The sequence below is a fragment of the Lissotriton helveticus genome, chromosome 3_1 (genome assembly GCF_964261635.1).
Source record: "Lissotriton helveticus chromosome 3_1, aLisHel1.1, whole genome shotgun sequence".
Taxonomy (NCBI): domain Eukaryota; kingdom Metazoa; phylum Chordata; class Amphibia; order Caudata; family Salamandridae; genus Lissotriton; species Lissotriton helveticus.
This window is the reverse complement of record NC_136061.1, coordinates 1,399,190,720-1,399,218,238: the sequence shown is the minus strand read 5'-3', so window position 1 is coordinate 1,399,218,238 and position 27,519 is coordinate 1,399,190,720. Positions and strand designations below refer to the sequence as shown.

At 49.9% G+C, this 27,519-nt stretch overlaps 1 protein-coding gene across 5 annotated transcripts in view; it reads left to right on the top strand.

The window, feature by feature from the left end:
- Nucleotides 1–27,519, top strand: part of CCDC14 (coiled-coil domain containing 14) — a 214,275-nt gene that overhangs the window by 5,221 nt on the left and 181,535 nt on the right. For 3 of the 5 annotated variants that reach the window (XM_078682037.1, XM_078682039.1, XM_078682038.1), the window contains exons 2-4: nucleotides 23,140–23,195; nucleotides 23,455–23,518; nucleotides 27,440–27,506. In XM_078682037.1, the coding sequence (XP_078538163.1) occupies nucleotides 23,140–23,195; nucleotides 23,455–23,518; nucleotides 27,440–27,506 (187 nt within the window). Of the gene's footprint in view, nucleotides 1–23,139; nucleotides 23,196–23,454; nucleotides 23,519–27,439; nucleotides 27,518–27,519 lie in introns of all 5 variants that reach the window. The other 2 variants (XM_078682040.1, XM_078682041.1) reach the window with 2 other exon arrangements.

The window sequence follows — 27,519 nt, the reverse complement described above, 5'->3', positions numbered from 1 at the left end:
TCGGTTCTACAGTAATAAGCCTACTGTCCTACAAATATAACAGCAAAAATAGGCTGAATATTTGGGCTTCGGGGCATGAGCTGGCCCAAGTGAAGCGTGGCACCAATGATAAGTACCAAAAAGAATGACCAGTGGTCTCTGTAAATAAAGAGAGGAAAAAGAGGGAGAAAGCACAAACAGATTCATATTTTTACTTCTGATTATTAGACGTATATCATTAATCTGATGTAGCATCCAAAACATTGCTGATTCAGCGAAATTTCGCCGTGTTAAAGGCTATTGTCATTGCCACGCATGCTGCGCACTAGTCAATATATACCTCTTTTGACTGGTTGTATATACCAGACGTTTCATCCCGAACCATCCAATTTGAAGTGGTTCGCAATTATCTCATCACCCATACAGTTGTGACTCAACACATTCACACATCCGATCACACAGATAGGAAAAAAAGACCCATATATCGTATTTATCGAGATCGATATTCTAAGAAGACATTAGTGTCAGTGGTGGTCAACACTCTTGTATTATACATACTTTTTCGTTAATTTTCAGTGCCCCATGAGCTTGCAGGCGGAGGTGGTTTTGCTCGGTCGACTGAAAAAACAAATAAATATTGCCGCCACCATTGTTAGATATAGATCGTTCCTGTCATGACAACAAAATGCCCCTGTGACCCATTTATTAGAGACTCGAGGTCTGAGTCTATTACTTACATCACCGGCGTGAGAGTTTGCCTCTTGTTCCTACCTCCGTGCAGCTCCGAGGACTGGCGGTCTCTCGTCTGCGGGGTAGATATAACTAACCATTCTCTTCCGTGATGCTTGCCGCTTCAGGTAAACGCCCCAAGCAAAACAAGCATTTACAATGCAACGGTTTCGCCTTTGGCACACACTAATTAGGACTCGTTCCCTGAAAACTGTGAGCAACCACAAATACATGAGGTAGTCAAGGTAATACTGACGGTAATAGTGAAGGGTGAGGAGAAGATATATATATATATGCCCTCGCCAAACAAACACGTGGCGCTAGAAGAAAATAGCACTGCATGGCCAGTGTAAGAGCAAAAGGTGAAATTGAACAGTAGTCCCTGTTTCTGAGCACGAAAAACAGCCAGCCCAAAAAAGAGTTAAGGCAAAGGAATGGTATCAAACCGGAGTATGCGGAGTTGAAACAGTGTTACATGCGATCATTTCAACTTTGAGTGTGTAAAACAATAAGGTAACACAGAAACAAACTGACAAACAGGCACGAGCTCAAAGGCACGGGCACACACACCATTACAACCTCACATCCACAAACGCATATATACAGATGCTTAGATAAACACTTCCATCCAATCACACACATACACTTTTACAGAGACATGTAAAGTCAACCACACAAAAATCGCACCCATGCACAGATAGAGTCAATCACATACCGACGTGCAGCCCCTTGGAAACAAACATTCAGGCAAACGCAGACACAGATGCATGCACAAAGATGGAGACACGCGTACAAACAAACACACACCAGATCAACATGCACATAAATGAGTTACGGCACGGCTATCGGCCAAGTTTGTGTTTGTGTGCGCATCTAAACCCTCTCCGGTCTGCGGGGTGAGCCTTTCCGGGGTGCAGGGCAACATTCATAAAGTGGAAGCAGTGCTGCAACCACAGCTAACTAAACACAGAAGCAGTGCTATGTACGGAGTGTACATGCGCGCACTATTTGTCAAGGAAGGCCTCCGTCGTATCTTTTGGGAATCTTTGTCCCGCTCTCATCCTTTGAGTGACCGTATTTGAACTGAGACCAGGGACCTAGGTGAGCATCGCTGCTCCCGCAACCAGCTTAGACTGCTTGTAAACACAGGTAATCCGGCATCTCTAGGAAGCAGCGCTCATTTCACGGCTATAAAAGTTATTCGCACTCGATTTCCCAGAAACCTTTCCATAATCGTACTCTTTTGCAGCTCCCTTTTTTATGGCACACGCCTTGTATCTATTTTCCAAGCAGCCCGTCTTTACTTTGCAAAAATCTTATCCTGTTTTGGAACAGTGCAGGATAGCAGAAATCACAGTGATAGCGCGGGGCTTTAAAATGCATTAAGTGGGAAGATAAAACATATCACCTGTCTGTTTACCCGTGCCTTGGGTTAGTGTGCAAAAATACAGGGAACAAGGCGCTTAAGAGGCAACCCGCCCCCATTTACGAAGGCAGCCTAGTGCTGTTCACAGAGGATCCGGACACGTGCTCAATCAATATTAGTTGAACTCACTCACAAATGCTCTGCCTATGCAAATAGCCTGGGCATGACACATAAATCTTCTGTGCCGAAGGAACGACTGTTGGCCTCACCCTCTCGCCTTCTGGCTAAAAGAAGCGGCCTTTCTGCCCACGCCATATTGTTCGTGTTAATATGTTGGTAACAGTGTGCATGTGGTCACCGATATGAATTAGAAAGTTGATTTACAAGCATTAGAAATGCAATAGGTCTCGCAGCATTAGAGTTAGTGCTTTTAGAATTGTTAATGGTTTTTTTTGTAAATCTTTAGCATGAGGGTGAGTGAGGGTGAGTGAGGGTGAGTGAGGGTGGGTGAGGGTGAGTGTGAGTGAGGGTGAGTGTGGGTGAGTGTGGGTGAGTGTGGGTGAGGGTGAGGGATTGAGGGTGAGGGGTTGAGGGTGAGTGAGGGTGAGGGGTTGAGGGTGAGTGAGGGTGAGGGGTTGAGGGTGAATGAGGGTGAGGGAGGGTGAGGGGTTGAGGGTGAGGGGTTGAGGGTGAGTGGGGGTGAGTGAGGGTGAGGGGTTGAGGGTGAGTGAGGGTTTTTAATCAATGATCTCCTGGCCCTCTCGTTGGCCAAACATTGCAGTTACTCAGCGCCGAGATGCCCACGGGCCTTCGTGTCGCGCTTTACAAATGTTAAAATAAATAAATAAATAAATAAAGGGTGAAGGTGAGTGAGGGTGAAGGTGAGTGTGGGTGAGTGTGGGTGAGTGATTGAGGGTGAGGGGTTGAGGGTGGGCGAGGGGTTGAGGGTGAGTGAGGGTGAGTGAGGGTGAGGGGTTGAGGGTGAGGGGTTGAGGGTGAGTGGGGGTGAGTGGGGGTGAGGGGTTGAGGGTGGGTGAGGGGTTGAGGGTGAGTGAGGATGAGGGGTTGAGGGTGGGTGAGGGTGAGTGAGGGTGAGTGAAGGTGGGTGAGGGGTTGAGGGTGAGGCGGTGAGGGTGAGGGGTTGAGGGTGAGTGAAGGTGAGGGTGAGTGAGGGTGAGTGAAGGTGAGGGTGAGGGTGAGTGAGGGTGAGGGGTTGAGGGTGAGTGAGGGTGAGGTGTTGAGGGTGAGTGAGGGTGAGGGTGAGTGAGGGGTTGAGGGTGAGTGAGGGTGAGTGAGGGGTTGAGGGTGAGTGAGGGTGAGTGAGGGTGAGTGTGGGTGAGGGTGAGTGTGGGTGAGGGTGAGTGAGGGTGAGGGGTTGAGGGTGAGTGAGGGTGAGTGAGGGTGAGTGTGAGTGAGGGGTTGAGGGTGAGTGAGGGTGAGGGGTTGAGGGTGAGTGAGGATGAGTGAGAGTGAGGGTGAGTGAGGGGTTGAGGGTGAGGGGTTGAGGGTGAGTGAGGGTGAGGGGTTGAGGGTAAGTGAGGGTGAGGTGTTGAGGGTGAGTGAGGGTGAGGTGTTGAGGGTGAGTGAGGGTGAGGTGTTGAGGGTGAGTGAGGGTGAGGTGTTGAGGGTGAGTGAGGGTGAGGGTGAGGGGTTGAGGGTGAGTGAGGGTAGGTGAGGGGTTGAGGGTGAGTGAGGGTGAGTGAGGGGTTGAGGGTGAGTGAGGGTGAGTGAGGGTGAGTGTGGGTGAGGGTGAGTGAGGGTGAGTGAGGGTGAGTGAGGGTGAGTGAGGGTGAGTGTGAGTGAGGGGTTGAGGGTGAGTGAGGGTGAGTGTGGGTGAGGGTGAGTGAGCTACATCTAATGACTTCAGAGGACTGCTTATAGACTGTTTAAATTACAACCATTGTCGATAGTAAGTACTATTGACCCTGATAACGAAAACACACAACACCAGCTGTCACGGCAGACTGAAACACCCCTCTAACGCACGCTGGTTAATAAAACGAGGCACAACACCGAGGAATATTGACCAGATCACTAATAAGATTGGAGCGCCAATTGATTTTGAACCAAATCAACAGGAGATTAACACAATATTTGTAAAGCAGTGGAATGTGGTGGGGACGTGGCGCAAACAATAAGTGCAGCTAGATCATATACTCAAATACATCCAAGATAGGGTGTTAACGAATAGCGGGTAATTTAACTGAGTGATGCGGCTTCGCACTATGTCCTCAAAGTAAAATGGAGATTAGCAAGCTGGAAAATCTGGAGGGTTACTTACATGCCGCTGGTACCAAAAGTGTCTGCCCGCTTCCCTCGATGTGTACACGGGCTTGTCTTGGCCGATTATTTTTAAATAGGTAAGCCAGAGCGCGCCAAACCAGATTGCTCGGTATTTCCGGGTCACGTGATCAGGGCATTCAAGTCTACGCAGTGCCAGACTCTATGGTGCGTGCGTGCTGGTACAGCAGGCAACACTAGAATGCTGACCCTTAAAAACAAATCAGAAGGCGCTTCGTGAAATCGGCGACACAATAATCTTCGGCACAATAGTAAAAGCAAGCACCAGTAGAGGCGTGTTTGGAAACCGAAGACTGGGTAAGGGGAGAGATGCATGGATTGGAGAGATGCAGGCTGTACTATGCAGCCCCATTAACGATCCCGCCCAAGCAACCATTTTGTATTTATTTACCTGGACAGCCGCAGTGGCGGACTGAGGAACGCTCGCGATATTTACAGGCAGCGCTACTGGATATGGAGCCTGCGTGTAGAAATAATTGGAAACAAGGCTAGCGGCAGGCAGGCAGGGGAGGAGAGGAGGAGGGGGGAGGAGAGTAGGGGAGGCACGGCGGGAGGGGGCGGTGCGGGTAAACAAAGACGGACATGCACGCGCCCGTGACTTTTAAGGTCAATGCGCATGCGCATAAGCTTAATGCGCATGCGCATTGACCTTAAAAGTCACGGGCACTGCAAGGAATCGCCACGATTCCTTGCAGTGTGGATAAAGAGTGGATGAGCCCCTATAGTCTCGCTTGCTCGATGCGCATGCGCATCGACAGGCGAGACCTAAAAAACAGCCTGGATCGTCTACGATATTTGTGTGTGTCTGTGCACATGAGGCCCAGTGGAGCTTGCGGAATCCTTGGCATCTACCTACTGTGCCAGCCTGGTCCTGTTCCTGTGGTCTCAGGGCTCTCAGATGCAAGCATGCAGCTCTATGGCTGCTCTGAAACAGAATGGCCAGGATGCGCCAATGTCTGGACTGGGACTTTTAGTCATAGTTAGCGAGGAATCAACATGCACAAAGACCGCAGAACACCCCGAATCTGCTTTTTAAGAGTACAGTCGGGGGTGCGAGTGGTGTCCGCGTCGCTGCTGACCCCTCTACCGCTTGGGGTTTCTCTTTCTGTGAAATGGATTTTCTGAAGGGCACCTGTGAGTCTTTTATTTGTCTCCGGGTGTAATTAGAGCACATTGATTTTGGTGCCATCGTCACAAAAAAGCACTGCACATCAAGCAGTGCAGAGTGGACACGGGTCTGCTGTACAGGAGCGGGTAGAAAGGGTTGAGGATTAATATAACTTGTTAGGATGCGCCAAAGAAAGGACGCGGTTTTATTTTGATCGACATTTAGCGCCAACATCTGCGTGGTATTTCGCTCTACAAAGAACAGTTCCCTGTTTGTGTGTTGCGCACATATGACATGTCTCAGTGGTTGCTGTTCGCTTCTGCAGCGCCATTCCTCTCTCATATTTCATCACCATTAAATCCATAAAAACGAACTTACCACGTGACCCAAAAGTGCTCAGGGTGTGCCGGGCATTTCACAGAACACGAATAATCGCCTCTTTTAACACTTACCCGCCCCCCCCCCTCTTAAAACACTGTTTAATTCATACAAAACAATTTGTGGCACGGAGACTTTTCTGATGACTTTCTGAGTTGGCTTCAGAGTAAAATTCCCGGCGGGCGGGCGCCGGCCGGCCAGGGCAGTGGTGCCTCCCGGAAACGTGTTTGTGAACACAGCGAGATCTCGAGAGTGACTCAAGTTTAAAGTTCACTCTGGGCGTGCAGGTGCTGCTAACTTTTGAAATCAATAGCAAATTAAATTCAGCTGAAAATCTAGACTAGTTTTCCATGTCCTGCTGAGCAGCCTAGGACCTCGTTTCCTTTCACGCCGTAGTACGGGTTAGAAGATGCCACGGGTTCTCCACCAAAGGTAAAGCGCTCCTCCGCATTGTAGTCTTAATAATACTTATTTATGGCAGACAACGGGGAGAAGGGGGCTGGATGTTGTCGCCTGTCCCAAGTCCACACAGGACACTTCAAGTAGTTCATTCAAGGTGTGTTTATTAAATAAATGTTTATATGAATCTTTTTCAAAAATGAAAAAGTCAATATTTGCGTAACACTAAAGTATCTGAATGCTGTATGCTGAATGCTGACACAGGGGGCGGGAGAGGACACGGACGGCGGGAGGGGGCGGGAGAGGACACGAACGGCGGGAGGGGGGCGGGAGAGGACACGGACAGCGGGAGGGGGCGGGAGGGGGCGGGAGAGGACACGGACGGCGGGAGGGGGCGGGAGAGGACACGGACGGCGGGAAACGTGCACAGGACAGCGAGGGGGGGGGGCGGAAAGGCACACGGAGGGGGCGGGAATGGACAGACTCAGTGAAAGGGGAGGGAACGGGAAAAAACGTAACTCCGCCCTGGGAAAAAATCTCGGGAACGCCCCCGAATCTGGTCCGGCCTTGACGGACAGATCCGGCACTCAATGGCTAGCCTCCATTTATGGAGCTAGCCAATGAGAGCCGGGGGACGTTCCAGAAGTCCTTATTGTCAACAAAGGATTTCACCTGCGCTGAAAAGCTGCGCAGAGCGCAGCCTTCGGCAGGCGAAACCCAAAAACGCTAGAGCGCTGCATCAAAGATGGCCGCCGTTTTTTGGCACAAGGTGAGGACTGTGGCCAGAAGTCTTTTCACGCTTTCTCTTACTTATGTAAAAAACGGAGGGTGCTTAAATGCGCCCAAAATATGATGTGATAATATTTTAAAAAGGGTTACATTCATAGTTATGCTCATGAGACCTTAAGATTTTGCTATTAGTCGCCAGGTATCGATCATAGTTAACGGAGGGTGCATAGGTCCACATGTTCTTTTTGGTATACCAGCCAGTCATAATAATAATATGGACTACGGTGATTGTAATAACAGTTATCCCCGCTATTATGGGCTGAGTCCGAGGGTTCCCTCAGCAGAGTACAATACCTTATTCTGATTGGTGAATTTATACGACCCAAGGATTGTCAAAATTAGTTCGCAAATTGTACCTAGGATCAGGTGGTATCACTGTACATCATCCAGTTATCTCCTGATGTTCATCCCTTGATATTCAAAGGGGTTACCGGGATGGCAATCGCAGCTGTCCTCATTGTACATCGGGCCATATGGTTTCTTTGTGCATCTTCCAGTCATCTCGTGATGTAGACCTACTGATGTTCAAAAAAGGGGGGTACCGGGGGGTAATTACAGCTGTCCCCATGGTATGTCATCGTTCAGTCCCCTTTTGTGGGATTGAATGTGAAACACCCATCTTTGTTCTTTCTCCAGAAGGAACCTTTCGTTACCCACTTGCTCTATCACCGTCCAAGATATTTCTTCGGGCTTGTGGTTCATTTACAGGAAATGATTTGTGAGTTTAGTACTTGTTTTTTTGCACTTTATGGTACTTTTGTGCTCACCTATCCGGATTTTTACTGCCCTGCTCGTCATTCCTACATATTCCAGTCTGCAGGGACATGTGATTAAGTAAACACCATTGGTACTGTTGCAATTACTAAAGTTCCTTTGTTCCCAGATTGTCCCATTGTTGAAGGTCAAATTGTTGCTTTTACTCGTAAGACAACAGACTTTGCAGCCTCCACAAGGATGGTGGCCATGTACAAAGTTTGGATTCTTTTGCCCAGTGTTGCTGTTTGTTTTGGGTCTTGTGTGGACTAAAACATCCCTTATACTTTGTGCCTTCTTATGAGAGAACATTGGTTTTGGTATTTGCAAACCACCACTATTCAGAATCTTCCAGTTCCTGTTGATGATCTTTGTCACTTGGTTAGAACAGGTGTTGTAAGTAGTGACGCAAATTGGTCTCTTGTCATCCTCTTTCGGTGTCTTCTCTTCCAGGAGACTCTCTCGGCAGTTGTTCTTGGCTCGTTTGTATGCCTGATCGATGATCTTGCCTCTTCATTAAATCCAAACCTTTTTAATATTTGTCGCCCCACCGGCCAAACTGATCAGGTCTTTTGGGTTTGTGGCAGTATTCTACGCCGATGATGCCCAAATTATGGTCTCGGTGATCCTGTCGACACGGCCATGTGTTTCCACAACTGCATGCTTCGGGTTGGAAAATGGAATTCACGCTATTGTCTGAAGCTAAACTCCGGTAAAACAGAGGTTCTGCTTTTCAGAAGGAATACATCCCCTTGGGTCCCCCATGTGGTGGCCTCTGAAACTTGGCACACTTCCCCACCCCAGTCATAAAGGTAACAACAATCTTGGAGTTGTCTTTGACAATAAGCTATCCTTTGAGGGCCACATCAATTCCTTCACCTTAGCCTCTTTCTTTACTATGAAAATTCTCAGGAAAATCTTCCCCTTCATCCCGACGGACTTATAGAAAACCGTGATATTTTATCTTATTCTTTCTAGAATCGATTATTGCAATGATCAATTTATCAACATACAGAAAAAATGGCGTAATAAATTGCGGATCCTGCAAACTGTGGCTGCATGACTACTTCTGGGCATTCCCAAATGTTTATCTGTTGCCTCTTCCCTTACTCACCTCCACTGGCTTCCCATCAAGAAGCGCATCGATTTTGAGGTCCTCTTTATTGCCATCAGTGCGCTTCACAGTAGTGAACCTGCTTACTTCAGGCAAAGTTTTTGCTGGTACATCCCATCAATATCACTCCACTCTGCTGTGGTCCACAATCTGGTTGTTTATAAATTTAAATAAGCATTTGCAATGCAATAGGTCTCGCATTAATTAAGTTTGAGCTATTGGCATTGCTAAATATTGCAACACCAATTGCAACAAAAGTCTATAAATTGTAGGCCAAAAAAATGTGTATTTATTTTTGTAGCAATGGTGGCATGCTGCGCTTTAGATGAATATGTTTAAAAGTAAAGTGCGCCATGCTGCGATTAATGTTTGCACTGATGGCTGGTGGTGTGTGTGCCTGTAGAAATTGTGCACTGATGGCTGGTGGTGTTTGTGCATGGTGAAAGCGTGCACGGATGACTGATGGTGTGTATGCCTGGTGAAAGCGTGCACTGACTGCTGGTGGTGTGTGTGTCTGGTGGTAAAGCGTGCACTGACGGCTGGTGGTTTGTGTGTCTAGAAGAGTGCACTGAAGGCTGGTGGCGTGTGTGCCTGGTGGAAAAGCGTGCACTGACATGTTTAAAAGTAAAGTGCGCCATACTGCGATTGCTACAATAGTTAATTGTAGATGCGTTCACAAATGATGCGTGCACTGATGTCTGGTGGTGTGTGTGTCTGTAGAAATTGTGCACTGGTGGTGTGTGTGCCTGGTGGAAGTGTGCACTGCCGGCTGGTGGTTTGGTGCCTGGTGGAAGCGTGCACTGAAGGCTGGTGGTGTGTGTGCCTGTAGAAATTGTGCACTGCCGGCTTGGTGCCTGGTGGAAATGTGCACTGACGGCTGGTGGTGTGTGTGCCTGGTGAAAGTGTGAACTGACGGCTGGTGGTGTGTGCGCCTGGTGAAAGCGTGCACTGACGGCTGGTGGTGTGTGTGCCTGGTGAAAGCGTGCACTGACGGCTGGCGGTGTGTGCCTGATGAAAACGTGCACTGATGGCTTGTGGTGTGTGTGCCTGGTGAAAGCGTGCACTTATGGCTTGTTGTGTGTGTGCCTGGTGAAAGCGTGCACTGATGGCTTGTGGTGTGTGTGCCTGGTGAAAGCGTGCACTGACGGCTGGTGGTGTGTGCCTGGTGAAAGCGTGCAATGACGGCTGGTGGTGTGTGCCTGGTGAAAGCGTGCACTGACGTCTGGTGGTGTGTGCCTGGTGAAAGCGTGCACTGACGTCTGGTGGTGTGTGCCTGGTGAAAGCGTGCACTGACGGTTGGTGGTGTGTGTCTGGAAGCGTGCACTGAAGGCTGGTGGTGTGTGTGCCTGGTGGAAGCGTGCACTGACAGCCGGTGGTGTGTGTGTGTGCCTGTTGAACCTGTGCACTGACGGCTGGTGTTGTGTGTGCCTGGTGGCAAAGCGTGCACTGACGGCTGGTGGTGTGTGTGCCTGGTGGAAGCGTGCACCTATGGCTGGTGGTGTGTGTGCCTGGTGGAAGTGCACTGCCGACTGGTGGTGTGTGTGCCTGGTGAAAGCATGCACTGACAGCTGGTGGTGTCTGTGCCTGGTGAAAGTGTGCACTGACGGCTGGTGGTGTGTGCCTGGTGAAAGCGTGCACTGACGGCAGGTGGTGTGTGCCTGGTGAAAGCGTGCACTGATGGCTTGTGGTGTGTGTGCCTGGTGAAAGCGTGCACTGATGGCTTGTGGTGTGTGTGCCTGGTGAAAGCGTGCACTGATGGCTTGTGGTGTGTGTGCCTGGTGAAAGCGTGCACTGATGGCTTGTGGTGTGTGTGCCTGGTGAAAGCGTGCACTGATGGCTTGTGGTGTGTGTGCCTGATGAAAGCGTGCACTGACGGCTGGTGGTGTGTGCCTGGTGAAAGCGTGCACTGACGGCTGGTGAAAGTGTGCACTTACGGCTGGTGGTGTGTGTGTCCCACAGACGCTAATTGCCTTGTTGGTGCTAGTGTGGTGCAGTGAGGGGCAAAGAAGCTCGAAGGGTGGTTAAATAGCAATTGTAGTGTCAGTAGAGGAAGGTTCTCGGGCTAATTCAGGCTGCAGCATTTACTTTACATTACACTACCATCAACTCCTCAGCCACAAGTACACAGCACACCAAGAGGCTGTGGAGTCGACAACACACAGCACCACCACTGATCCCTATAGCCATCAGCATTAGAGTTGAGTCCCATGACTAGTATCACACAAGACTAACTTTGCTCTCTGTGGCACTAGCCCCAAGAACTTGGGCCGGCTGTACAATGAACCACCAATGAGCACTGGCACCTGTGGTACATGGCACTACAATGGAGCCCTCCGGCTAGTATCACACAAAGCAATGGACTCCGATCAGAAGCACAGACGAGAACACCTGCGCACGGAGGCTAGCAGCACTCGCATTAAGCGCCGAAGCTAATAGCACCAGAATGCAGCACTACCACGGAGTCCTGAAAACAAGCAGCAACGTTAGTGATCTGAAAATCAATGGAAGTTACCGATGCAAAGTGCACAGTAGACCTCACTACTGCACTAAGAGGAGCTATTGTGTACCTGGGTGCAATATGACAGATTCATGTTAAAAAAAAAAAACAACAACTCCAAGAGGTTTCAGGAGAAGTCACTTCACAAAAGGGTGTGTTGAGAGCTGACAGTGCCCAGACACATCGGGAAGTGTCCACACCAGAGGAACGCCCTTTGTGTGCCCTGGCACCCTAGTCGAAGTCTGGGTGTACTTGGACACTTTCACCACCTGATCATATCAGGAGGCCCCAGGCAGAGTAAGCAACTGGAGCAGAGCTCAAATGTGCCATGGAATGTGAGCTTACTTCGGGGAAGCATAGATACGCCGAGAGGCTGTTGGCACTTTGAGCAGAGCCTGGTGAGCTGGCTCTGCGGGCACCTGAAACTGAGCTGGAATGTGCTTGCGCAGAAAAACTAGTGCAGTCAATGGAAGTGCTTGGGCAAAGCCTCGCTGTGCGTGGGTATCGTAAGGTGCTAGGCCTGTCAACAGCAAGAAAATAACACACAGATTTCAGAGGCAAGAAATGTCACCAGCCCAGGGGCTGCACCAAGTGCAGGAGGGCTCAGTGCGCCCTGCTTCTTCAAGTGTGCCCATTGCAGGAATGGGCGGGAGCGGCAGGACTGCACACTGCTCGTGTAAACAGAGCCGTGGACGAGGTCCAAGCCTGGCAGAGGAATGTTGGCTAGGTCAGGCCCCACAGCAGCCGCCCCACCCAGGCTGGTGGTATAAAACCAGCAGATGCAATATTTAGCAAGCAGACACTGGCAGAGAGGAAACGGCCGTCTGCCACGAGACAGAAGCACGTGGAGAAAGCACACACGAGAGGGAGGAGGAGAAAGACGGAGGAAGAAAGGTGGAGAAAGATAAAGGATGGAAGGATAGGGAGAAAGATGCAGATAAAGTCAGTGAGGAAGGAAACGATGGGGAGAAAGGAATGGACCTAGAGCAAGAAATATGGAGGTAAAAGGCAGAGAGGAGGCTGAGAGCGCGTGGCTAACTGAGAACATCAAAGCTGCCGAAAGGGGAGAAAGAAGGGGTGAGTGCACGCCGAGGTGAAGGACTGGGCGAGAATGGAGGGGGAAATGCCAGCAGCAGAGGAGCTTGCAGGCTGTTTAAGGCAGATGGCGTGAAAAGGGATGCTCATAACTTTCACATCAAAAGAACCACACCAGACAGCAGAGTAAGACCTTCTGCAGTGTCTAAAGTCAGGAGGCTAGCCAGCAGCATCAGAGATCAGGGTAAAGACACTGATCTGGCAAACAATGTCACAAAACGCAAATATTGTGGTCCTGAAACGATGAAATTCTGATACTCTAGAAGTTTTCTGGAAATGTTTGTACAGGGTGGTGCAGCTGTCACTCACTCTCGGAAATGCCTGCAAAGGTGAGTTGTGTCGGCATGCATTGCACTGAGTGCAGTTGGTGTCGGTATAGCATCAAGAAGTGATGGGGTTAAAAGGTCCAAAACCCTTACTGGCCAAGGAAATGAGCATAAGGCTGGTTCTTGTAGTCTTTCCTTAGACAGGGGTTGCAACCCCTGACCCCCTAGGGTAAGTATGAAGCAACTGGTTTTTGCTAAGGCAGGATATATACTTCAATGATAATTCTCGGAAAAATTCCAATAGTTCACGCAAAAGTGTTTGAAAATTTATTCACACTCTGTTTACCAGAGTGGGTGAGATGAGTGAACAGACAACACGTGTTTCACCCCTTACACGGCCATCCGGCCTGGGGCTTCCTCAGGGCGGTTGAAATATAAAGGTAATCCGTCAGCGTCGATGAAGGGTCAAATATCTAGTTAGTCTTGAATCTCGGCGTAATGCCCGGCATGTCAGTCCGATCCGGTCTCTTCAGTGTGTCACACTGAAGATACCTTTATATTTCAACCGCCCTGAGGAAGCCCCAGGCCGGATGTATCATTGAAGTATATATCCTGCCTTAGCAAAAACCAGTTGCTTCAGTTGGTGTCGGTGTATGGCTGTGAGAACAGTGCCTCACCACAAGTGTGCAAGAGAGCCAAGCAGCACAGAACAGTCCTATTGCTATACTCTGATATGCAGGCACTGGACAACAACTTTACCAAAGGAAGTTATCTATCGAAGCACGTTATCTACTTGATCGTATTCCAAAAATGGAAATGAAGACGGAACACCATTGAACAATGCATACACGCCAAGCAACACTTTTCTCCGCATGCAGTTATCAGTTTATATGGCACCCGTTCACTTTCAGGAGGACCGGTGTACGGAGTACTACTCTACCCTGATTAGGTTATACATGTAAAAGAGACCCATAACATGGGGAACGCTACTCACAGACATGCTTGGCAGGCACACCCCTGCTTCCGCCTATTTTTAAAAAATAAACAGGAAAAGAAGTGGGCGGTGAATGACGAGCATGGGGACGGACGCATGAGAACTGGCTGATGGGAAATGTGGATCATCATGATAGCACCAGCCGTAAGTTTTCAAATGCACACACACAATCTTTTGGTTACAATGTCAAAACTTGAATTGTAAGCAATTCATTAAAAAAAAACATGTGAGCTGCAAGTAAATCTATCAAGAAGCAGCAGTCAACCATGGATTAGCGGTAGGGGCTGCCAGAAAGTTCCGAAACAGAGGGATGGCAGTGAAGGCAGAACAAGCACAAGAGCTTGTAAAAACAAGCCTACAATGAACTCATCCTCAAAACCACCTTATTGTGACACTAAAGGCAATGAGACATGGACGGAGCAAAACAAACAAGCTTTAGTAATGTGGCGTATTATACAGAACTGCCGACTTTGGTACTGTAGAACCGGGTTCAAGTCTCGGCGAAGTCTCTCCTCTAAAAATAAACAAGGGAAGAGAGAGTGAAAAAATAACAACCAGTGAGAGTTTCAAAACTGGTGGTAACGCCAACGAAAATCAAGAAAGTTGACGCAACTCCGCTATTCAGTGCCAGGCACAGAACCTGAGCTCCATGGCGTCTAAATACGCTCCACTTCTCTTAACCTGGTAATAACTGCAACCCAGAAAATGAGTGTGTTAGAGTTTCCTGAAGGGAAGGGCTCTCTTGTCTCTGCTCTCGGCATTGCTGTGGCGGGGGAGCGCATTCCTTTCAAGTCTGATGCGGGGGAGCGGAGCCTGTGAGATCAAAGGAAAGGTGCACGAGCGAGCATATGGAGAATGAGCTAAAGTGACAGCAGAGGCGGAGCGCAGCGCACGCGCATGAGCGTGTGGTTGTGGTCACATGCACTGTACCCGATCCGCAGTTTGGGTAGACTTTTGAAAGCCTTACTATAATCTCGACAAACAAGCATTGCTAAAGCAATGGCAGAGTCGAGACCTAAAAACGCTCAATAGGGTGGAAGGAGCTTTGACAGCACATCACAACTCTGGAACTCCCTACCCCTTGAACTGAAAACTAAAATAGATCTGTTACCTTTCAGTAAAGCCCCCAAGACTTAGCTTTTTAGGTTTCGCCTAGCGAAGGCTGCGCTTGCGTAGCTCTCGCTTGGAGAAAACTGATGTTTCAAAGAGTGGGGCTTGAACCCGCCCTTCCTCTCCATTGGCTGGCTTCCTAAACAGGCCAGCCATTCGAGGAGAGGGGTGTCACTCCGTTCAAGCCCCGTCTTTTTGGGATTGAGGGGTGTGTTTTTTAGGTTCTTTCTCTTTTCTTTCTCTCCTCTTCACATTGGCTGGAATTTTACATTCCAGCCAATGGGAAGAGGAGAGAACGAAAAACACGCCCCTCAATCCCAAAAATGACGCTGGTTTCTCCGAGGCATTTCTGGTTCGCCTCGGAGAAACATGGTGGTGCTGCTTGGTTTCCCGCCCGCTTTTCAGCCACAGGATTTCACACCGGCAGCCGAGGAAGTCTTTGAGGGACTCCCCCGTCCCCCCCACCCCACCCCACTGAGCTGGTAAGTTTTTTCTTGCCTCTGTTTCCCTTATTCGTTGTGCTCGCTTTTCTGGCCCCCACCCCCGTTCCTCGTTGTGCTCGCTTTCTGCCCCCCCACCTCCCTGTTCCCTCGTTGAGCTCGCTTTTCTGCCCCCCCCCCCCCCCACCACCCCCCTGTTCCTCGCCTCGGCGGAGAGACCACAGCGCAAGCGGGAGAGACATGCTACACTGCAGTAGAAAGGGGGCTGACCTCCGAATTTCATGAGAGACTCCAACACTACTTGAGAGAGATTCACAACACTGAAAGAAACAGCCCTGTATCGGAGACAGTATCAGATTTTAAGAGACCCCAGAACTGTTCGTGAAAAAAAGTCATCCAGCACTGAGTGAGTGACATATTCACTCCTGAGTGAGAGATCCAAGCATTGCATGGGACAGGCGGTGAGAGTGCCCTGGGGAAAGGAAAGGTGACTTCGCAGAGGGAGAGTACGGGAAGCATCTCAGCAATGCAAACAGCCCCGCAGGGGGTGAGAGTGCTGGGAGAGGAATAAACAGCGCTGAAAAAAAAAGTGAGAGGGCAAAGCGCTGCACAACAAGACTGCACTGTTAGAGAAACAGCGCTCCCTGGGGGGTTTGGCCTCCCGAGCACTGCACGAGAGTGCGGTGCAGGCGAGAGACGCTACTGCAGAAGAGGCTTCTCTGCACTATATGAAAGAAACAGCTCTTCCAGCGAGAGACTGGAGCGCTGCCCGAGAGTAAACCCAGCAGAACGTGGAACAGGAAACACTGCGAGAGAGACAGCGCTGCGCGCGAGAGAGGGGAAAGAGACCTCTTGTGGAAGAGAAACAACCCTGCGCAAGAGAGACCTGCGCGTGTGCCCCTCTGTCGAGTCTGTCTGCTTGCCCGGAGTGCCAGGCTGTTGGCCCGAGATGTCTGCAGCCCTCTGCGGTGACGCCCTGACACTCTCAGCCGGACTCATTGTTGACCCCTAGGACCAAACCATGGACGGCGATGGGCAGCGCAGCCTGATGGGTGAGTGCCCCCCACATCTGGCGCCATCATTTCTAGCGCATCATCTCACTAGTGCCCACACTCTGGTGCGCACACCAAGGTTAATATAACCGGCTGCATGAAGAGCACGTTCGGAGTGGTCTCTAGGTGCTTTCGACGTGAATGGATATTTATTTATTACCTAACTCAACTGAAGTTATCGACATCTGAAAGATGAAGGGGTGAGAAGTGGGGTTCAGTACTCTGTGCCCTCCGGGTCTGAGTTGGTGCCCCTGTGCACCGGAAACCATCTAATACTCACCGGCGCCTACAGTCCTGAGGAATCACCGTACCCCGGTTATTGCTGTATTTTGATACTCAGCCATTCTCCTTGCTTGCATTTGGACCAATTACTACGCCACTCCCCCGATGTTCTCCCTACCCTGCTCCATGCTGCCCCTACGCTTCGAAGCCCCATGTACGCCACTCCTCCATGGCCCAGGTGTTCCCTGTCACTCTGGCATCCTTTCTTCCTCTGGGACCTCCAAAGTACTGCGCCTCTGTATGACAGCTCCCTTCCTCCTTATTGCTCCACCTACCATGCCTACAACCTGAACCCTTTCTCTGAGGTATCCCAATGCTCTGTGCCCCTATGTGACTGTTCCATGCCCCCATTGTTGCCCCACATACTGTGCCCCCTTGCCCCTGGTTCCCCCGTGTTCGCCTGTTGCCTCCATCCGTACCTCTCGCTGCACTCAGGGCTGCCCTTGCCTGAGGATTTTATTTGTCTCTGGCGACTTATAAAAACTTAACATTTTGGCCGAGCTTCAATAAAGAGGAAAACCAGAAAAACTGCAAGTGATTAGCCTGGGAACTGATTCAGACTGGGCAGCAGCGCAGCGCGCGTGACTGCACACGCGCGCACACAGCTACTTCTGAGAATGTCCCTTGTAGCTGGGCTTCTACACACTCACTCACTCACTCACTCACTCACTCACTCACTCTCTCTCTCTCTCTCTCTCTCTCTCTCTCTCTCTCTCTTCTCAGATTCGCTCTCTGCAAGCTCACTTGTGTCCACACAAACACACGCACGGCAAACACACTTCCATAGATTCGAACGTGTCGAACAGGGGTTTAGCTATCAACTGTGCATCACTAGTGGTGGCACCGGGCCTGCCCCCTGTTCCTCGTTGTGCTCGCTTTTCTGCCCCTCCCCACCCCCCCTGTTGCCTCGTTGTGCTCGCTTTTCTGCCCCCCATGCCCCCTGTTGCCTCGTTGTGCTCGCTTTTCTGCCCCCCACCCCCGTTGCCTCGTTGTGCTCGCTTTTCGCCCCCCCACCTCCCTGTGCCTCGTTGTGCTCGCTTTTCTGCCTCCCACCCCCCTGTTCCCTCGTTGTGCTCGCTTTTCTGCCCCCCACCCCCGTTCCCTCGTTGTGCTCGCTTTTCTGCCCCCACCCCCTGTTGCCTCGTTGTGCTCGCTTTTCTGCCCACCCAACCCCCCTGTTGCCTTGTTGTGCTCGCTTTTCTGCCCCCACCCCCTGTTCCTCGTTGTGCTTGCTTTTCTGCCCCCCACCCCTCTATTCCCTCGTTGTGCTAGTTTTCTGCCCCCCCACCCCCCTGTCCGGTCGTTGTGCTCGCTTTTCTGCCCCCCCACCCCCCTGTTGCCTCGTTGTGCTCGCTTCTCTGCCCCCACCCCTATTCCTCGTTGTGCTCGCTTTTCTGCCCCTCCACCCCCCTGTTCCCTCGTTGTGCTCGCTTTTCTGCCCCCACACCCCCCTGTTCCCTCGTTGTGCTCGCTTTTCTGCCCCCCACCCCCCTGTTCCCTCGTTGTGCTCGCTTTTCTGCCCCCCACCCTCCTGTTCCTAGTTGTGCTCGCTGTAGGAAGGTGGATATCTGACTATGGTTACCCCCAAACTTTTTGCCTGGTGTTTAGCTGGTTTTTGACATAGTTGGCCTGGGATCCTGCTATTCAGGGCACCAGGCTAATTGCTCTCTCCTTAAAATGGACTCCATGTACCTTAGGTACATACACAATTGGAACTGGTTCACCTTATTGGCCCCTGTAACAGTGTACCCAGGTACCCAGGGCATAGGTGCTTCCAAGGCCTACCAGGGGCTGCAGCATGTATTATGCCACCCCTGACCTGGCCTCCATATTTTGACACAACTGGCTGATCACTCAGCTGGGGTAAGTCGGTGTAACCACCCCTTACTTAGGTGTAGTATGCCTATACCTAACCTAAAATGGACACATATGTTCCTATCAGTCACTCCTATGGAAGGCCTCATCAATCCTGGAGGCAGAGTGCTTGGAAATATGTGAGATGGTGCTCTGGCATGAGCTGAGCCTGTCTGCAGCTTTCGGAACCATGTCCTTTAGCTGTTCCATGATACTGCCATACCATATACTCTTAAGTGCATTATGAACCTCGCGGTTAAATGCTATCTTGGGTTTGGCTTTATCAAAACATGTCGAGTAAGGTGTCCTACGAATTGGAATACTACCCCCTCGCCAGTTCTGGCGACGGGGGTAGCATTCCACCCTTCTAGAGGGACACGACATGTACCTAGCCTGAACCCCGGTTAAAGTTAAACAGAGCCTCAGCATCACAAAATGGATGCTGCCACCACAGACACAAGTCTGACCTCCTGCTGCTGGGAGTCCTTCCAGCGAGGGCAGCTTGGACAAAGGGTTTCCTGCCTGGGGAGGTGCTAGCACCACCCCAGACAGGATTTTGTGTATTGGGTAGGACAGGGCTGAATAGAATCAGACATGCCTGGGGCACACAAGGTGTCCCTGTGCATAGGCCAGTTCAAACCGGTGCTGGGGCTTTCCAGCCCCAGTCCTGGCGCGAAACTGGACAAAGGAAAGGGGGTGTAACCACCCCCCTTCCTGGTTCCACCCAGAGGAGGGACCTAGTAGGTGATCCGGCCCCCCAGATTCGAATAAGAGTGGGAGCTGTGTCCTGAGACTTCAGATCATCCTGAATCAACTTGAAATACAGAAGAAGACTGGACTTCGACATTCTGCTGCACAGAAGACGGAAGAGAATCTCCCTTGTGGCCAAGGAGTAACCACCCTGTGAACACAGGCACCAACCAGCAACTCGACGTCTGCTTTGCCGGAGCCGGAGCCCAGAGCCTGACAAGACCCAGACTCCCAGACTTCTCACCGCCCGATCCACAGTCCCTGCAAAGAAGGGACCCGTGGAGGCACCGAGAGACGTGGGACAGGACCTCTTGGAAGACCCCCGAAACGCAGACTGCGCAGCATCAGAGGCACCCTCGACGCTGTGCTTTGGGGTTTGAGAAGCCCCAACCTCGAGCAGCCCTTGCACCGAAGATCAGCCCCCCAGCATCTCCACGATCTGCGTGGGGCCCTTTTGCACTGTGCCACTCGACGCGCCATCCCGTCCACTTGCCACGTGGCTAGCGGCCATCTTGGCGACGAAACCTTCAACTTACACTGCGGGTCTGGTTGCTCCAGACTTGCCCTCGCTCCTGTAAAAAGGAGCACCTGCTCTGACCTTGCTGGTCCGAGTAACAAGCCTTTTTCGATTCCTGCGTGGCTTGCATTAGCCAAGGCCTGTTTGCTCCAATCAAGTTGCCGACACCGCCAACAGCGAGAAGCCTGCGTGGGACAGCTCGTGATCGACTCCAGGACGTCCTCGACCCCTCGTGTCTACGTGGCTGCAGAGAGAAGCTACACCTCAACGCCTGTTTGCACCCGACATCGCCTGGTTCCAGTCTGGTTCCACGGTAGTCACTGGCTAGTGACTTTGAACATTGTCCCCTCTGCTTTCAGGTCTTCACCTCTTCAGATCCACCCTTGGATCCACCGGAACTCTTCACATCGAGCCGCCTGCAGCATCTTCAGCTCCAAGCACCATCGACCTGCGTGACGAAACCCGACACTACTTCGACCCTGTGCACCCGCTTCCTGTGGGTGAGGTAACTCAGCAACGCCGGTGTTCCCACACTGGTATACACCTCTAGTGTCTGTGTCTAAAGTTTCATCCTTCTAGGTCACTCGGAAGGTTCCTTAATAACTAACTTTGTAACTTTTACGCACCATTGACATTGCATTGGTAAAGCGTGCACTTTCCGCACTGCACCCGAGTCCCGCGGGCCTTTCCCGACTTCTTCACTGCTAGTCCCGAACAGCTCCAGCGATTCCCCAGGCCCTAGGCCTCTTCACTTTCCCCATAGTGGTTCTTATACCACTATTTTAGTATATGGTTTAGGTGGCCCCTAGGGCTCATCCATAATTGTGCAACTTTTGTGTATTTAAACTGTGTTTTGTTTTAACGCATTTGCTTCTGTGCTCATAAAGAGTATCAGGGTTATTTGTAGAAATAAATCTATATATATTTTCAATATATATCTGTGTGGGGTCCTTTCATTTGGTATTCAAGGGATTGTGTATGGTAAAACAGCTCGCTTCACATGCCTTTTCAGAGTTTAGCCTAAGACTGCTTAGTCCATGCTACCCCTAGGATAGCTTGTCTATAAGGTTGACTTTACAACCTGCACCATAAGGGTTGCTTGGCATGGTACAAGGTGATCACTAGAACTAGTGAGCATCATATACCAGGCCAACTTCTCACACTCGCTTTTCTGCCCCCCACTCCCCTGTTGCCTCGTTGTGCTCGCTTTTCTTCCCCCCACTCCCCTGTTGCCTCGTTGTGCTCGCTTTTCTGCCCCCCACCCCCCTGTTGCCTTGTTGTGCTCGCTTTTCTGCCCCCCCCCACCCCCCTGTTGCCTCGTTGTGCTCGCTTTTCTGCCCCACCCCCTGTTGCCTCGTTGTGCTTGCTTTTCCGCCCCCACCTTCCTGTTCCTCGTTGTGCTAGCTTTTCTGCCCCCTCACTCCCCTGTTGCCTCGTTGTGCTCGCTTTTCTGCCCCCACCCCCTGTTTCCTCGTTGTGCTCGTTTTTTTGCCCCCTCCCCCTGTTGCCTCGTTGTGCTCGCTTTTCTGCCCCCCACCCCCTATTCCCTCGTTGTGCTCGTTTTCTGCCCCCCACCCCTCTGTCCCCTCGTTGTGCTCGCTTTTCTGCCCCCCACCCCCCTGTTGCCTCGTTGTGCTCGCTTCTCTGCCCCCCCACCCCTGTTCCTCGTTGTGCTTGCTTTTCTGTCCCCCCACCCCCCTGTTCCCTCGTTGTGCTCGCTTTTCTGCCCCCACCCCCCTGTTCCCTCGTTGTGCTCGCTTTTCTGCCCCCCACCCTCCTGTTCCTTGTTGTGCTCGCTTTTCTGCCCCCCACCCCCTATTCCCTTGTTCTGCTCGTTTTCTGCCCCCCCCACCCCTCTGTCCCCTCGTTGTGCTTGCTTTTCTGCCCCCCACCCCCCTGTTGCCTCGTTGTGCTCGCTTTTCTGCCCCCCCCACTCCCCTGTTGCCTCGCTGTGCTTGCTTTTCTGCCCCCCCACTCCCCTGTTGCCTCGTTGTGCTCGCTTTTCTGCCCCCACCCCCTGTTGCTTCGTTGTGCTCGCTTTTCTGCCCCCCACCCCCTGTTGCTTCGTTGTGCTCGCTTTTCTGCCCCCCACCCCCCTGTTGCCTCGTTGTGCTCGCTTTTCTGCCCCCACCCCTTGTTGCCTCGTTGTGCTCGCTTTTCCGCCCCCACCCTCCTGTTCCTCGTTGTGCTCGCTTTTCTGCCCCCTCACTCCCCTGTTGCCTCGTTGTGCTCGCTTTTCTGCCCCCACTCCCCTGTTGCCTCGTTGTGCTCGCTTTTCTGCCCCCACTCCCCTGTTGCCTCGTTGTGCTCGCTTTTCTGCCCCCCACCCCCCTGTGCCTCGTTGTGCTCGCTTTTCTGCCCCCCACCCCTGTTGCCTCGTTGTGCTCGCTTTTCTGCCCCCCACCCCTGTTGCCTCGTTGTGCTCGCTTTTCTGCCCCCACCCCCTGTTCCCTCGTTTTGCTAGCTGTTCTGCCCCCCACCCCCCTGTTAATTGTTGCGCTCGCTTTTCTGCCCCCCCACCCTCCTGTTCCTCGTTGTGCTTGCTTTTCTGCACCCCCCCCTTGTTCCTCGTTCTGTGTGGCTTGTGTGTGTGTGTGTGCGTGTCTGGGGCTCTGTGTGTGGGGCTCTGTGTGTTTAGGGCTGTGTGTGTGTGGAGGGCTCTCTGTGTGTGTGTGTGTGTGTGGGGGGGGCTCACTGTGTGTGTGTGTGTGTCTCTCTGTGGGTGGGTGCAAATGCAATAGGTCTCGCATTTGCGAGAGATTAAGCTATTGACATTGTAAATGACAGTGCCATTTATTTATCTGTTTTCAAAACCAACACATAAATAAAAATGTCATTTACAATGCCAATAGCTCTAACTTTGGCAAAGGCGAGGCCGGTGCATTGTAAATGCTTGTTAAATAGTAGCTTTTCACGCTTAACCTGCCCAATTGAGCCGGGTATCTGTGTTTTTTAAGCTCAGCACTGAGACAGCCCAGGGTATTAGTGCGTGCTATAAATGTTATTTTCATGTCAAGAGGCTGACAGTAGATAATAAAATGAAAGGGAGTTAAGTTTGAATCTTGTAGGACATCACAGGAAAGAGAAGTCAGGAAGCACATAAAAGAAACGATTTGTATGCAATGCTGCCAAACCACCAGGCAATTCTGAAAAGGAATATGGCTGGTTACACTTGTGTCAAGTTGAGTGAAAGTTAGCTTGTTCGAAATAAATAAAGGGACTTAAGTTTAGATTGAATTTGTCCTTTAAAATAAGAGCATATACAAGATGTTTTATCAAAATGCAATGATTGATTAATGTTGATTAGGAATTGTAGCAGACTTCTTAATTAACAAAGCAAATTAGTAATAATATTGCTGTTTATAGGTACTTTCTTCTGGAAGGCTAGCCGGGCCTCCTAAAGTGCCAGGATTGAAAAAAAGGTCAGTACATAATATGATTTTCTCAAGTTTTTAACTGTTCTTATCACAGTAAACTATTATGACTTAAGTCGAACGCAGCCCAATGGTGATTGTTCCATTAGGATGCTTAGAGAATCAATGGGATTCTCAGTGATACATCACACACATATGATCACTGTTTTGTGTTATGGGCACACCGAGATAAAATGCTACTTTCTAGACTTAAGTGTGCCCAAAAAAGTTATTGTCAAAATCACTCAATGATTTAACTATTTTCCAGAGTTGCTGTACGAAAAACTCAGTCTTCTATGAACTCGCTCTATTCCACTGACTCTGAGGATCAGGTAATTTCTTTTAATCATTGTCACAATACCTGTAGTTCTCATATGTCAGTGATGTAGGTATTCTGAAGATGACCCTTTTGATGAACTCTTTCTAAATTCATGCTCTATGGTTTTATAGGAATTAACATTTATTTAATCATTGTGTTGGGGTGCGGAATCAACTCTTCCTGTGCGTGGGATGGCACCGACCCTGTGAGGTCACAGCAGAATCTACAAGTCCATCAAGAAAGCAGAATGTCTTCACTGATCCACTGTATCTCTAAAGTGAAACATCCATTTAAGTAGCCACACAGGATCCTTCAAGAATTCTGTAACCTGGAGTGCACTTCCTGTAAGACCCCCTCACTCCCAAGACTTCTGGAAATGCCATTGAAGACCACCTCAAAGACCAGTGTCCTGCAGCATTACCAGTACAAGGAAGAGGCTGGGCAGCAGTAGGTAGCCCAGCCTCCTCCACATACCACAAAGAACAAGACTGACCGCTTGCGAGCAACAGACCTGGGCTCCTTCAAATAACACATCACATCTGAGTTCTATGATATATACTGGTCAGCATCCATATAACGTGTACCTCAGCCCATTACTGGACCTCGAAATGTCTTTGAGCTTCACATACTACAACAATGCAGATCACAAGTCTCATATTGAAACTGGATATATGGCTCTCCTAGATACTTGGGGACTACACCAATACCTCAGAGTCATCGCCCAGTGGATGTGTAGGAGCCACCTGAAACTCAACTCATACAAAATACTGATCCTTACTTGCACAAAAAGGAGAACTACCAGCCAACTGTCATTTGACCCCAACGTATCTACCTCACTTTGGCAAACTCTACTGGAATATGAAACTTGGGAGTGTTCATGGATCCCAGCTGATCACTTGTCCCTCACAAGTGAACAAGTCACAAACCCCATTTTATGCACTATGAAAACCCTTTAACACATCTTTTCCACCTCTCTCATCTGCAGAAGGTCCAGGGTACAATCAATCTATTCCTGCCATGCCTAGACTATTCACGGGGACTTTACCTAGGAGCACCACTGTACCTACGTCTAATACTTCAAATAATCCAAAATGCACTAGGGAGACCACTGCTACATGCATGCACATCTGTTACCCCATTTCCTCAGCCCTCCCAGCTTTTTAGTGGCTACCCATAGCAAGGTGCTTCTCTTTGAAGGCCCTATGCCTTGCCCACAATGGAATCCATATATGGCACTGGGCCCTCCATCATTCAAATGAAACTTCAAAGCATGCAGAAGGGAGCCATGTGTATTAAACTGCTACTTATGCTGATTAACAGGCAACAAATAGTGGCATTGGGTAAATTTACTTCCAGGCCCATCTCTCTACCCTGCGGAGTCCCACAAGGCTCCGCACTGAGCCCGGCATTGTTCTATTTTATGTGACTCCGTTGGCAACACTTATTAAAAAAATGTCTTTTCTTTAACCTCACGCAGATGACACTCAAATTTTGGTGTCACTGGTGAAACATGTGAACAACTCGGGCCGTGCATTTAGAAGTTGAGTGAGTGATGTAAGTAATTGGATGGACAACAATTGCCATAAGCTGAATTATGCGAAAAATGGGGTTATTATTTTTGGCAACAATCCATCATTCTGGATTCGGGAATGATGGCCTCCTGAGTTAGGCCCTCTCCCAGAACCAGCAAATTAAGTTAAAAATCTAGTTTTATTTTGCTGGATAAAGAACTTAAGCTTACAGAGCAAATGATTAAAGTTAAGTCTGCCTCCTTTTGCTCTCTGAGGCTTGTAAAACAAATGTATTTTATTGTGCCATCAGAGCTTTTGAAGATAGTAATCATCACACTGGTACTTTCAAGGCTCGATTACTGTAATAGCCTATATTTTAAACTTGCATCCGGATCTCTGAATAAGCTTCAGACTTTGCAGAATGTGGCCGCTCGATTACTTTTTAAAATCCCTAAATTTGAATCTGTTTTAGGAGCCATCAGGAAACCTCATTGGCTTCCAGTCATACAGCGTGTTAGGAACAAGGCACTTTGCCTGCCTATAAATCATTGCAAGGACCTGGACCACCCAGTTCAAGGATGAGTTCAAATAATAAACCCCAGGGAGGGTGCTATGTTCAGGCGTAGCAATGAAGCATGTGGTCCCCCCTCTTCAGTAGGACAACCTGGAGTGGAAAGAGCATACCTTTGGAACTCAAAGCCGCTCCCTCGCTATTTACCTTTAGAATGGCCTTGAAAACTTGACTCTTCTTGCAGGATTAGGTGATATTAGAGGATCTGCAATGACAACCATTTTTGGAGCTGTACCCGTCTTTATAGCGCCAAGACGCCCCAGGGCAGGAGTTGCGCTTTATCAATCACTCTGATTAATTCAAACTCTCAACCTAGAAAAAGTTGTGCATCATTGGAACCTTCTTCATACGGGCAGGATAACTCTGGAACTCCCTGCAAAGACAAGCATCCTATACCCCCTGAGATTCAGGTATTTCTTAACATTCTGGCTTTTCGTCACCAGATAACTCCTCTATATTCACCCAAAAATCAGAACCAGTCTGCCACACATGGATGGTAGGTATGGGCATATTTAAAGCTGTCCATTCCCCTTCACTCTTATGTACAGGTACACAACAGCAGTTTCCATAGAGACTTGACTATAAACCTTCACTTTTCCTAAAAAGCGCGGTCTAGGCAGTATGGTGGTACATGGCCAACAAAAGCACTTCATTACCTTGTGAGTGCCAAATGAATGTAATTTTAATACAATATAATAAATTTCTCCCACCTTTCGTACAAACTGAATTAGCATCGGCAGATTCACAGGTCAAATAGGACTCGGTGTTTATTTTCAGTAGTTGGTATTGCAGCACTGCCAGCATTTCTCTTGTATTTTATTTGGTTTTTCACACTGCTGTTTCAATTCCACTATACACTTACTTTTCTGGACCTTGCTTCTAAATGATAAAGGATTTTGATATTGCCAGAAGTTGTGGTTGTTGGGAACACTCTTGGAGTTTACCCCTTCAAATGAACTTTGTCAGCAGACTAAGGGGCCTATTAGGATGACGGGTGGACTTAGTCAAGTCGCCCGCCATCCTATCGGTCATTGGGACCGTTCGCCATAAGGGCGGGGGTCCCATGGGGGGTATTAGGATGTGCCCGCCACTGTGGCTGGCGCATCCTGCATTTTGAGCATTGTGGCGGGCCGTGCTCCCAGCACCGCCCGCCACAATGCTAAAAATGCACGAATGCATTTGCATTAACAAAGCGGCAGGTATCGCGCGGTGCCTGCCGCTTTGTTAATGCAAATGCCGTGTGCACCCCCACCTCTCCTTCACTCCGGGGGCCCGCAGGGGGCCCCCGAAGTGAAGACCGCACGTGGTGGTGGTGTCTAACAGACACCGCCACCATATTAACCCTTTTCCACCCCGGCCGCAAGGCGACCGGTGCGGAGAAGCGGCGGACGGTCTCTCCGTCCGCCGCGGACCCCCCAGCCATCCTAATGTGGCGGGGGGTCATTTAGGTGCGGATGGCAGGCGGTTTGCCCCCGCCAGGCCGGCGGTGGCTACCGCCGTCCTTGCGGGGGCAATACGCCCGCCATCCTAATTGGCCCCTAAGTTGCTGTCTTTTAGGAAATATCCTGCTAAAACATTACAGCATGTTTGTTCTACCCAAAAATACTTCATTTCATTCAGAGTTTGCAAGGCTTACGAAATTGCTTTCTCCAAACTCTGTAGGCACAGAACCTATTTATTCCTCCTTTTCAAAGTTTGTTTCCTATTCTTTTAGTTTCTAACATAGCACCCAACAGGTTTCTGTGCTTAGAATATTTTGGTACCTGTCCACCATATACTGAAGCATCACCTAATTGGCATGGAATTGAAATGGTCAAGTTGCTTCATAAAATCTGCTTCTCTCTTCCTGCAGGTTGTCGTCATACACAAAGGACTTGATCGCTGTGCAGCATTATTAAAGGACATTTTACACAGTGAAGGTGATGTTAAAGT